This window comes from Rissa tridactyla, chromosome 3 (assembly GCF_028500815.1).
Source record: "Rissa tridactyla isolate bRisTri1 chromosome 3, bRisTri1.patW.cur.20221130, whole genome shotgun sequence".
NCBI lineage: Eukaryota > Metazoa > Chordata > Aves > Charadriiformes > Laridae > Rissa > Rissa tridactyla.
This window is the reverse complement of record NC_071468.1, coordinates 33,334,039-33,346,373: the sequence shown is the minus strand read 5'-3', so window position 1 is coordinate 33,346,373 and position 12,335 is coordinate 33,334,039. Positions and strand designations below refer to the sequence as shown.

General features: G+C 37.1%; 1 protein-coding gene across 1 annotated transcript in view; it reads right to left on the bottom strand.

Moving 5' to 3' along the window:
* Nucleotides 1-1,592: 1,592 nt before the first annotated feature.
* KIF6 (kinesin family member 6) overlaps nucleotides 1,593-12,335 on the bottom strand; it is a 171,792-nt gene continuing 161,049 nt past the window's right edge. Inside the window, exons 20-22 of the mRNA XM_054195458.1 lie at nucleotides 7,018-7,116; nucleotides 4,932-5,038; nucleotides 1,593-1,802 (exon numbers count right to left, since the gene is read on the bottom strand). Of these exons, the coding sequence (XP_054051433.1) occupies nucleotides 1,786-1,802; nucleotides 4,932-5,038; nucleotides 7,018-7,116 (223 nt within the window). The 3' untranslated portion in view covers nucleotides 1,593-1,785. The remainder of the gene's footprint in view (nucleotides 1,803-4,931; nucleotides 5,039-7,017; nucleotides 7,117-12,335) is intronic.

Below are 12,335 nucleotides of genomic sequence, written 5' to 3'. Positions count from 1 at the left end.
TCTTAAGTGTTTGATATACTCTTAATCTCAGAACATTCTGCCAATCAGATATTACTTTGCTGATAGTGACTGAATTTCACACCAATTTGACAACATTGCAAAAAAAGGCTAGAAAATTTTGAAAAAGGAGAGCAAGTAACCTTTTCTCTCTGTGAATTAGATAGGTGACAAACTGAGAACAAAACACTGAATATGTAATCATCAAGTAGTAGCAGAAGCTATTGGAAATGCTTCAGTGTCAAAAGAGATGAGCTGTTGTACCAGTATTTCTCTTTTGGCCACCTTCAAATATATTCCTCATAATGGGGATTTTACTGAAAACCAGAAAAGACAGGGGCTTCACCCAGAAATGGTTTGGAACCTTTGCTTCTTCTCCAGCTAGCTGGGTTGGATGGAAGCAAGATGGTGGCCCTGCTCTCCTCAATGAAGTTGTATAAACATTAATTCAGTGTATATTTAATACAGTGTTTATATATAACGAAGTAAGAAGAAGAAAAATAAAGACAGGCAGATAGATTCTAGTAGAAGAAGGACATTTAAAAAAGAAGAAGGACATTTAAAAAGGAAATTTAAAAAAGCAGACATACAAAAGGGGGAAGACCTGTGGATTTTTCCACCTCTGACCAAATCCTTGAACTCTCATTTCCCAAAGCAACAGTAGAACTGACTTTTATCTCACCTTGTAAATCCTAAATTCTGCATAAAGCTTACCAATTTATGTGGTAGCTGTGCTGACTTTTACAGAAAATTCAAATGCAGGAAAAGGTATTAACTAATATTTCTTAATTGATTGCATCTTACTTGTTAATTTGTTAAACATATATCTTCTGTAGATTTGAACATACCAGTTCTCCAGGTACTTCTGAATAATTATGAATTTGCCACAGAATTAAGTATCAGCAACTTAAGGAAATACACATCCTTGAGAATGATATGTGACTTCTGCCAATATATTGCTTTATTTTTATGTGAACAACCCAAACCCTTCCAAATGCATGACTATAAACTTATCACTAGCATGAAAAATGATGGCTTTAATGTGGAAGTACGTATATCTCGGAGAAATAGGCTGTATTTTGCATTGCATTTTTTGATACGTTTTATTCTGATATGTAAAACAGTTGTTGCATAACAGGATATTATGCAATAAAGTAGTACCAAATCAATAGTGAACTAACATTGTATATAATATATAACTGCATTTAAATTTTCACATCTGATTTGTGTTTTACGACTATTTGTCCTGTTTTACTTTAAGCCTATCAAGCGTCATTGTTTCTTCTGAAACTTGCATATTCAGGGAGGATGTATATTTTGCACAACATTTAATGTATTCAAATGAAAAAACAAATGGGAAATTTTGAACTCTAGAATTACTTTTTAATAAAAATTTATTTTCACATTACAATGCAATCTCAGTATTCTCATAATCTGATGTGAAAGCTAATATTTATTGGGAGGAAAAAAAATCAGCAAAAGGTCTAAAATGAAATTTTATAGATTTTTGTAACCCAGATAACTACTGGTTTTGCACAGACATCTCTGGATCCTGATTGGTTGTTTTAGTTTTGCTTAATCTTAATGCAAGCTGAAGATACTTACTGCAAATATTCAAATATCATTCCCTGGAAAAATGGATTTTGCTGTCAAAGACAAATCACTTCTATATCTTTAATAATTAAATCTGTACATCTAAAGTACCCATACCTGATTCTAAACAGAAGAGGAAGGCAAAGAATAAAGGTCTTTATTTCTAAAAGGAAATAGTGGACTTCCAGAGGAATGTCATTTGTTCCCCAAGCCTGAAAGGACATAAAGAATATATTAGACTATATTTCAGGTTGTGTTGTTAGTTTTAAAATTAATTTCAGAAACATAAAACAAACGAAAGGAGAAAAAAAAAATCTTTTAATTTAAAACTTTTAAGACCAAAAAATCATTCACCTGCTCTTCTGTATTTTCATTTCTCCACCTCACGACTGAACAAGGCAACAAAAGCCTATGTTTGCAGAGTAGCCTTTTGTAAAAAGCTTTCCAATGTAGTTATTACAATGCTTTAACAACCCTAGCAAGCCCCTGTGAATATACCTGCTCTAATTCCTCTCTGTTTAGAAAGCAAATGGTAACGACCTACAAACCCTGAGGTAATCTTCTCTGAGACCTCTCATTCCCTCCCCTGCATTACCATCACTAAGGATATTGAGCATTCCCATGCTTTCTGTTTATGAAACGTATTTTCCACTCTGTTGGCTTCTGCATACATTTATACTTTTTTTTTTTTTTTTAATTTCCCAGCTAATGTAACGTGGGGCCCTCAGTTTGCTTCTAAGATACTGATATAACAGTTTGAAAGGGTCAGGATCAATAAAGGAAAGAGCAGTAAGTACGCTAACATTTTTTAGGCCTAGCAGACTTTGGCTATGCTTTCTCACGGTGTTTCCTGCAGGGTGCTCTGAGTGTAATAATCATGGCAGGGAGTGAATACAGTTGCGTGCAAATGCAGAAATGTTCATTGAACATCTCAGTTGAAGAGAGTTTGGGAAGAAGACAACAGAGCACTGGACCGGGACTCAGCATACTTAGCTTCTATATGGAGCTGTCTAACTCAGATTAGTAGCTCCGGGCAAATAATTTCTCTCTAGTTTATTTTGTACGTGTTTCAAAAAGTTCTGTGTGAGGCTGGTAACACATAGCTTTTTTCCTCAGAGGATTCAGTCCCCTTCTACAGAGGATTCAGTCCCCTTCTACTCTTCCTCTCTGCTCAATTCTACTCTGATAGTTTTTTCTTTATAAAGGAAAACAAGTCCCCATCTCCACCCTCAAAAGGAGAACCCTCCAGCTGTCCTTTGCTTTGGATGAAAAACTCTGATTGGAAACTATATAGCCAATAATGAACAGCTGTTCACACAGTAACTACAGCAGTTGATGTGCCTCTCATCTCCTTTTAGTCTAGAAACAAGTCAGGTAAGAGTGAAGTGATGCACTCACACGAAAAGGGAACACATGATGCCGTTGCAGATATGGGAATAGTGGAGTCTCTCAGCCTATTTTCTTCTCCCTGTTAGAAGGGCTACCACTGCACCTCATAAATGTTCTCAAGTTTCACTATGGTGCTGAAGCACAAAGTTCTTCCTTAGTAGTACTAATCCATAGATTTTACTCTCCTTCATCTTGCTAAACTAGGATTTACAAACTTCTTTGTTCAACAGTTCCTGCTATTAGCGGCTCCATCCTTCAAATCTGGGAGTTTTTCCCTTTCCTCACAAGCAGTCAAGAAGAAAAGCCTTCTTTTACCTGTCAGGTTGACTCCAAATCCTTCTGACAACTTGCTGCTGAGCTGTCTCTTATCTATGAGATGTCAGGTCCCTACAGGTTTGTAATATGCTGGTCATACTTATGAAGCCTCTTTACTTTTTATTCCCCTGCCTATGCTTAGTTATTGGTTGCATTCTCCAGCCCTGCACTGCCAGGATGACCAAATATTACTTCATTCCTTTTCAGCTACTTGGGGCAGCTGGTAGCTCATCTTGTCTAACTGAATTTCAGAACAATTGTAAAAGTGTTGACTGTCCTTTGTTCTGTAAGAATACCTTTTATAACTTGGGGTCTAATAGTTGTCAATGTTGATAATGCCTAGTCCCTTCTGAAACTGACGGATGATGCTAGGTAACAGCCTGTGGCTGAAAAACAGTCAGGATGGAAAAGGCATTTGAGAGAGACATTCCTGATATGGTACGATTTAGGAGATGATCACAGGCTCTTGTTAGTTAGGTTACTGTACTTCACAGAATGGGTCAGATTTGGACCTTCTAAAGGCCCGAAATGTTTGTTGTAAGACACATCTCTAACCTTCTTCTGGTGAGCTGCCTATAAATTCAACTTGATTTCATTTGCAGAAGAAACCTGCCAACAGCCTTTCTAAATAAAGACAAAAGGGATCCCAAAGCCTAAGTGTATTAAGTGTTTGCTTTGGATGAGTGTAGGGAGGCTGTTTTTTTAGCCACTGTGTGTTTACCTGACGGTTTTCTGATAAGCACTGTGATACTGAAACCCCACTTTGTGACAGTGCTAACACCATCTGCCAGGTGCTGATAGCTTGCTGAATAATGCTGTCATCAGCACTCAAGTGCTGATGGAAAGTTATTGCTTCAGTAACCGCTACTGCTTTCATCTTCTGTCTAATTGGTTGCTGCCACTAAAAACTATTATTCAAAAAAAAGAAAAGAGAAAATCGCAGGTCATTTGTCTTTATCATGATGAATTACTTTTAGGCTACCTTGCAGTGCCACCATTGTGTATTTATTGCTTTCTGCTTCCTGCCAATTTTACTTATCTACACTGTAGAGTGAACTTTATTGCCTACCTTTGATTGCTCTCAGTACCTGATTTGGTGACAAATACCCATAGAAAGTTTCACTAGTCCTTGATAGAGTGAAATACCTGTTAAGGGCATACTCTGCTAGACACAGCGGGCCAGTCTGCCTCATGAGGTAGGGTACGGTGCAGTCATTTGTGTAATATTTATTTGATGCCAATTGTTACAGCTAAATTTGTACCAGCTGAAAACTAGGCCAGTTTAAAGAAAATGCATGCAGAAAACTTTGGAGGTATTTTCATCATCAAGAAATCACATTCAAAATGCATTTAGTTAAGTGTAAAGAAATACACTGTGCAGGCTGCATGCCTGCCCCGGAAAGTTCACTAAGAAAAACAGACAGCCTTCGGAGTTTCACACTGCAGCATTGAGCTACTAAAATAAATACATGTGAAGAACCTCAAGTGTTTAGGACGGCTGAGAACATAATGTAATATAACTTAAGCCAGAAGCAGTTCTCACTTGCGTCAGTATAAATGTGGAATAAAGCTATTTTGGCTTTAAAATGCTGTGCTGAAGATTTTGGTTTGGCTTCCTATTTTTTGGCAGGATTTACCTTTCTTTTGCAGGATGTTCTGTCTTGCTTTAATGAAAGCTAGGATGTCAGCATCAGCCTGGCTGTCTCCAGTCAGAGGAATAGATGTACTTGAACTTGGTGGGGTCCTGAAATAAGAAAGTATACTTGTGGACCCAACTGAGTAAGAAGGTTATTTTTCTATTCCATTATCTCCTCTCTTTTTTCAGCACGGTGGACTTTGTTCTCCAGATACGTTGTTAGAGATGGCACAGTTCAGAGGAGAATCAAGCTCAGGTCTTCTTAATGCTCTTATGTAGATTATTAAGATTAGCTAATATGTTTTTAGTTTGGTAGGGCTACATGCTTATCAGCTATAAAACCTCTCATAAGGGGTTTAAAATATTTTACTGCTGAGTCAAAGACTTAGTGCAGAGCGGAAAAGCTTAATATAGTGAGTTTGCCAAAGAAATGATGGATGTGGCTATGCCACATGTTTGTTTGCTCCAGGAAAAAATGCTGCTATTTATGTGAACAGATCAAAAGTATTTTTGCCTACTGTAAGGGAATTCAGGTTTCATACATACCCAGAAGTAAACAATCATGTGACATTTGGTGACAGGGGCAGCTCCTTTGTGCTGCTGAGTCTCCAGTCCCAGCTGAGATCTCGTATCTGTGCAGTTAAATCATTGATTTACCTCTGCTTTTGACAGCCCCTCCAGTGGTATAAGATGATGTAGTACAATGAAGCTATTCTAATCAGCTAAGAATTTGGCCCTGTGTCTTTAGCCTTGTTTAAAAGATCAAGCACTAATGATGAAATGAGAAATATAGTGATAAAAATTACAGTATGGAAGGACAAGTAGAACTAAAGGGAGAAACTGTTTTTTTACATATCCTGCCTTTGTAATTATAGTTATTTCCATTATTGCAGAATATAATTGTGCCCGGCATAAAACGGAAGTCTGATATCCTTGGTTTGTGCTACTAAATAAGTCCTCAGTTGCTGAACTAGTGAAACAAAATTCTGGAAAAAATATCAGAAACTTAATAAAACTTAAGAAAAAAAACCACAAAAAACTTAATAAAATTTCTCTTTTCATGTAATTTACAAGATCATCTCAGAATACTCGTAAAGGACTATTCTCTTCGTTGATGTTCATTTGATTAGCAACAATATAAAAACCAAAAAAATACACAATATATTTAAGAAGGTACTGTCTAAATTCCATTTCAGCTTCTTTTTCTTTTTCTTTCTCTTTTTCTTAAACACAAATACAATTTAAAACATTAGGGTTTGGGGAATGAAATTTTCCATTATTTTTTTCTGTTCTAGAAATGGGGCATTTTGGAAAATGCAAGAAAAAACCCCTTGTGATTTGTTCTTCTGAATGAAGTAGGAAAAATAGTAACTTAACCATATTTTCCTAAAGGCCTTAATAGCCAGAACTGTTGAGCACAATAAGAATGTAACTTCTGGAAGTATACTGACTTGGCATGAAGTTTTGGTGGGAGAAAAGAACATGGAAATGAGCACATTAGAAAAAACAGAGAAGCTGTCAGAAAAAAAAAAAAAAGAAGCAATTTCTATTAACCTGCTGAGCTAATTTTCACAAAGCAGTACCTCTTCTGAGAAAACATGATGTGTAACCTTTGCCAAGGCTGACACACCCGAGCTGCTAGTATCATTTTATATTACTAAAGTAGTTTGTAGGAGGGAGACTCAAAATATTTTAAGGACACAATCACGAGACTGAAAAAAACTCTGAGTAGTTCCTGCATTCTGCAATACTTACATACCCTGATCTCTCTTCCTTTTAAAAGCTTTTATTTACTCTTTCAGAGTCCCTTTCTCTTGCTGAGAAGACACAGTCATGAGGATTCATAAGCTTATGGGGGAAAAAAGCCTCAGGCCAAACAAGAAACCACCTCTTTAATCCTGATAATGCAGCTACTTGGTGTAAAGCTATGGGACAGCCTTCATGTTGTTTTGGAAGCTGGAGGAAAATCTGCGTTTTCAGTTTTATTTTTGTTTTTCAAGGAAACTTTTGTTGAAGAAACTGATAGAGCATTATCTAGGCATTACATTACTTACCGGTTTGCTTTTTCTTCTGAATAGCGCCGGTACGCTCCTTCCCTCGTTTTTAAAGTAGGGTTGCTAGAAGTGATTGAATTGTTTTTCCCAGCTGGATCTTCATTAGGGCTGACTCTTGTGGTGTCTGAAAAACTGGAACAGGAGCAGAAATGAAGGAAAGAATATAGCCCTTGTCGAGGGAATATTAATACATGCTAAGTAACTACAAAGAAGCTGTTTTTCAAGATGTTTTTTATCTATATAAAGCACTTGTTTACTGGAAGAGGATTTTCAGTTGAAGCCAAGTGATGATTAGGTTTATGTAGAGAATGTGGCTACGAAACAATGACAAATAAGGTCATAAAGATTATACTTTTAGTATTTGTCTTCTAAGCAGGGCTTGTAAAGCACTTTGATGTATCTGATGTACAGTTTGTCATGGTATACTTACTTCCCAAACTGACTATTAGCCAAGTGAGGCCTTAGCTCATTTTCCATTCTTTCTTCAGTCAGGCAAAATTATTACCAAAATCAGTGGGAGACTAGATAAAAACTCAGTGAGGATTTTGGGATGTGGCTTGTTGATGATGGCCAAATATATTGCAAGCAGCTGTTGTGCATTCCTGTCTCTGCAGATACCGTTATCAAGGAACCTCTCCGCTAGGAAGGCAGATTTCTGCCATGGGATGTCTAGGGACCCTCTCCTTTCCCCAGGCGGTGTGGATGCTGCCAGACTGGGTGCCAATCTTAGAGAGAGTGGAAACACTGAATTAGTCAGTTTTAGGATTTTTCCAGTAGATGGCAGGATTGGCAAGTTCTTGCTTTTCTAACTCTGCAGTAGTTTGTTCATTGTTGGCTGATGAATTGATATTTCTGGCAGAGAACTCGAAAAAGGAAAGAAATTTATTACTAAAATTTTACTGTATTACACTGTGCCAGGTTCAGTTTTGCAGAAGGTATTGTGCCCAAGAGTATAAGTCATTTTCAAATGAACAGCTCCAGGTTTACTGAATGTTTCTCTTTAACTCCTCAAGTCCCATACCATTTGCACCTGCCTAAATGGATTAAAATGACCTCAAGACTCAGCCTAATTCAACTAAAGCAATATCATATTTAATTTTAATAATATTTCATACTTTATTACACCTACACATTACAAGAGCTAGAAAAGACGTGTGATGTTATTACCTACTATGTGGTTTAACAATATCTGGGAACTTCACATCGTAGTTCTGCTTTAGGATTTCCTGAACATTTTTCCATTGATTTGGCAGTTCTTAAAAACTAAGTGATTTGGGGTCTTAAATTCAATTTTCTAAAAGGACTCTGTGTCTGTGCTCTGAGATACATAGGCATCCAAGTCATATAAATCACTACACATCAACTGAACCATAGCAACTGTCCATGACTCTTCTTAGTCTGCAGCAAATGTAAGGTAAAGTGACTTCATGTGATCCTTCTCCATTGCTTTCTTTTCACTGAAATAAGCTGCTTTGCTTTTTATTTGCCATGAACAGAATGTGTAATTTTATAAATACTGTGAGTCAGCTGAAGTAATTTATTTTTAAGCTGCAGTAGTGTATATGTTTGAACTCATTTTTTCCACTGAATTTAAACAAAAGTTATTCTCCAAAATTGTTAAACCCCCATTTAAAGGGGACTTAGATTCAGATCTGTTAAAAACCCTCGCCACTACAGGTGAGGCAGGATTTGACCTCTAGGGATCTTGCTTTCAAGTGGATTCCTGGACCCAGGACAATATACCAAAATTAACATTACTGTGCTCAGAGTTGGGCCTTAAACTCCTACCCTCTGCCTGTGGGGTTATACAGCTGGACATTTTTGTCTGTGGGATGCAAACTCTTCTCCTGCAAGTAAAGGAAATTTCTAAGGAAGCTTATAACTATTTTCTGTAATGGCTCAAAATGCTGCTTCCATATAAGTGGTTAATAATTAGAGTACTAATCTAACAAATGAGTCCCTCAGCTCGGCAGAGCTCAAATCCATGTTTTACGTATGCCAGAGATTTCTCTAATCCCTAGGCCAGAGGGATGGCCTGTATGGGGATAATTTGCATCCTTCATACTGTAGCTCTGATAATGTTTCTATGGCATTGCAAGATATGTTGAATCATAATGGGACGAAAGAGTGTAATTTTGGTGTGCGGTGGTTTGTACGCTCAGACGCAACTTGCTCCTAGCCTGTTCTCAGAAGCCAGGACTCTCCTCCTTCATCTGAGTGTTAGATGCTGTTCCAGTGATGAGAAAAGATGAAAAATTTTGCTAGTACTACTCTAATTTAATGGAAAGTCATTATAATGATCCCCCTCTCTGCGTGTTAAGCCTGAAGGACTGGACATCTCAGGATGCTCAACAAAGCCAGACAAAACCATAGCTGACCTGATTTAGTGATGACAGTCCTTCAAGAAAGAGGCTGCCTTAGAGATCTCTAGAGGTGCCTTCCAATCATCATTTCTATAATGTGTAAATAGGCACTCCTAGATCACAGTTATGGATTTGGATGGACATACAAGGTGCAAAAGTCCTGTCTCTTTGCCTGTCTCCTAAGCTCTAACATTATTCAGGTTCCTTTGACAATGTATAATTCCCATTTTTTATTCTGAATCTATCTGATTTTTCCTGGAGTTGAATTTAAGAAGTCTCTAAGCACTGTTTCCTGACAGCTTCAGCAAAATTCCTGATTTTTCTGGAGATTAAAGATAGTCTGTCAACGTCACACGTGTCAGTTCTTTTTAAACCTAGTACCTAAAGTTCCACCCAGTGGGAAACTTGCTTTTTTTGAGGGATCATCTGTTGGGGCTATATGCCTCAGTCAGACATGGGGCAGCAGCTACAGAGGTGTACACAGTGTTGCGGCAGTGTCTCCCTTGCTGCAGGAACCCAAGGGCCAGCGACAACTGTCCCATGGACTGACCAGCCCCATCAAGCACATAGGGTAGAGGAGCTGGACGGATGAGGGTGTCATGGTATGAATGCTTGATTCACCAGCTGAAAAAAAGTGGAAAATCAGGTATATTAAAACAGAAAGTGTAAAATTTGAAGGTGTGCAACCTCTGCAATGTTAGAGAACCCTCAGCTGTAGTTCTCCAGTCATCTGAGCCTTGGACATGTGGGGAACAGATGTTCTGTGTAAAGGCGGGCAGGATTCAAGCTGCTTAAAATTTGAGCATTTTAGTGTTTTTGTTACAAAATCAAATTTGGCCTAACTTGCAAATTCATAGATAAATTGTTCAAGTTAAATTCTTACCAACAGAATGTGAAAACCTTTGAAATGTCATTAATCAATGATGTTATTCCCAGATTATATTTTATCATCACGTAACGCTGAGTAAAAATTGGCAGGAATGAAAAATTATTATGACAGAAAATGCTGCAAAACATGTAAACATTTCCCTTGTTTCATAAAGCATTAATATAGGGAGTAAATTTTGCAATCTAAGACAACAAATGTTAAAAAATCTGATGCTTAAAGTCATTGGAGATCATGAAGAGTTATCTGAAAATATCTCCAAGGGAATCTAAAGTGACAGGAAGATTTTGAAGAAGAAGCTGGAGAGCCAAGGAGTCTGAGATTGCAGATATTGTGGGGCTTGGTGGAACAGGACAAATGAGGTTCAGTAAAAGGGAATGAATGAGGTTAAGAAAGATCTGATGGCATTAAAATGGAATGCATTACTTCTGAGAGAAGAAAAAAAATACAATTTGTTTCAGAAGATTTGAGTAACTATCCAACATTTGCTTCATTCAAGGAGAATACAAGAACAGTTCAACGCTATTGAAATTAAATATTCAGTGAGAAAAGTAACTTGAACAGATAAGGATCTGATAAATTTCTTAAATTAAAGCCAATGTGGGAGAAGACTATATGAGGATGAACAAAACTGTGCTTGAATTCTGAAGTGGAGCAGACATGGAGTGCTGAGCCCGACATGCATTTTAACAATTTTTGCAGACTTGACAGGAACCCATTAAGAGTCATAAATGTACGAGTTGCAGTTAGCACTGCAGCTTTACGGTAGAGACAGTATGGACAAGTAGGGTATTCTCTTTCAAGTTTGAGGGATTTTATTAAGTATTCCTTTTGAATAAAATAACTTCTTGATGATTATTTTAAATTCCTCTTCCTTTCTCTTTGTAATGTGACTCTGGGATTGCTGATTAGACCCTTTTCTGTCTGAAATATACAGATGGGTCATTCTTTCTCCACTTTGCACAGTTGTTCTTCATTTTAGGTAATATGTTCAGATCAGATGAGATTTAATATTTCTGCAAATTCATATGAAAGACATAAGCAAAGATAAATACAGTCTGGAAACCTGCGGAATCTACTCAACGGGTTAATGAGCACGAGTCTGTAAGCCTCTACAATATACAAACTATTGGTTTCATCTGTTTTAAGTATATCAGATTTGGTAATGTTTTTAACCTGTTCAACAAATAACCTTTCTTATGCAGACATGTTTTTTTCTCATGCCAAACCCACTGATAACCATGATGTCACCCTTTTCCCCAATTCAGCTCTGTGGTCACTGAAATCAATGTTTTACTTCTTACTCTAGTGGGAGTAGGATCAAGCCAATGGCTTTCAAACCATACTGACTAAGGCAGAAGTGTTCACTGTTCAACTCTTTTATTAACACAGACTCATTTCAACACTTAACAATTCAGCCATTTTTTTTTTCAATTGAAAGAGGGACATGTTTGGCCATGAATCAAGTGCCTTTTATATGTGTGTAACCTTCTTAAGCCTCAAAAGGATTACCAGCTTCCCTTCTCTGTTATTTTAGTTATAAATTGATTTAATATAAAATAAAATTTGAGGCTATCACATTCCCTTCCCAAGGTTTAATTTTCTCTGGTAACATGACTAAGGTGTGTCAAACAATAACAATCCACATGAATCATGCACTACAAGGAGATCGAAAGATTTTGTTCAAACTCACAAATAAAACTCAAGAAAGATTATGGAACATACCTGTATCCTTTATATGCAGAGATAGATAATTTATTACTTCTAATCCTGAAAATTGTATTTATATCCATTCACAGTCAGGAGTTTGTCTGAATGGTTTTACTGCATACTTTGTCAACAGCAGTCTTAGATTTCTGACATGCAGCCACTAAGTTTTAGATCTTATATCTATTGAACACACCTGTGAAACTGAATTGCATCTTGGAAATAGGTTTTATTTACACCACATTATATCAAATATAATTTATGTCAGTTTCTGGTTTTGTGACTGGTTATTCTGCTGAGTGAAGATAGCCATATCATTTCAGAGAAAGAGACTGCTGATTTCTAGGTGAGTTAGACACAAAGAACGACTTATGTCTCAGGACTATGTAACTGAG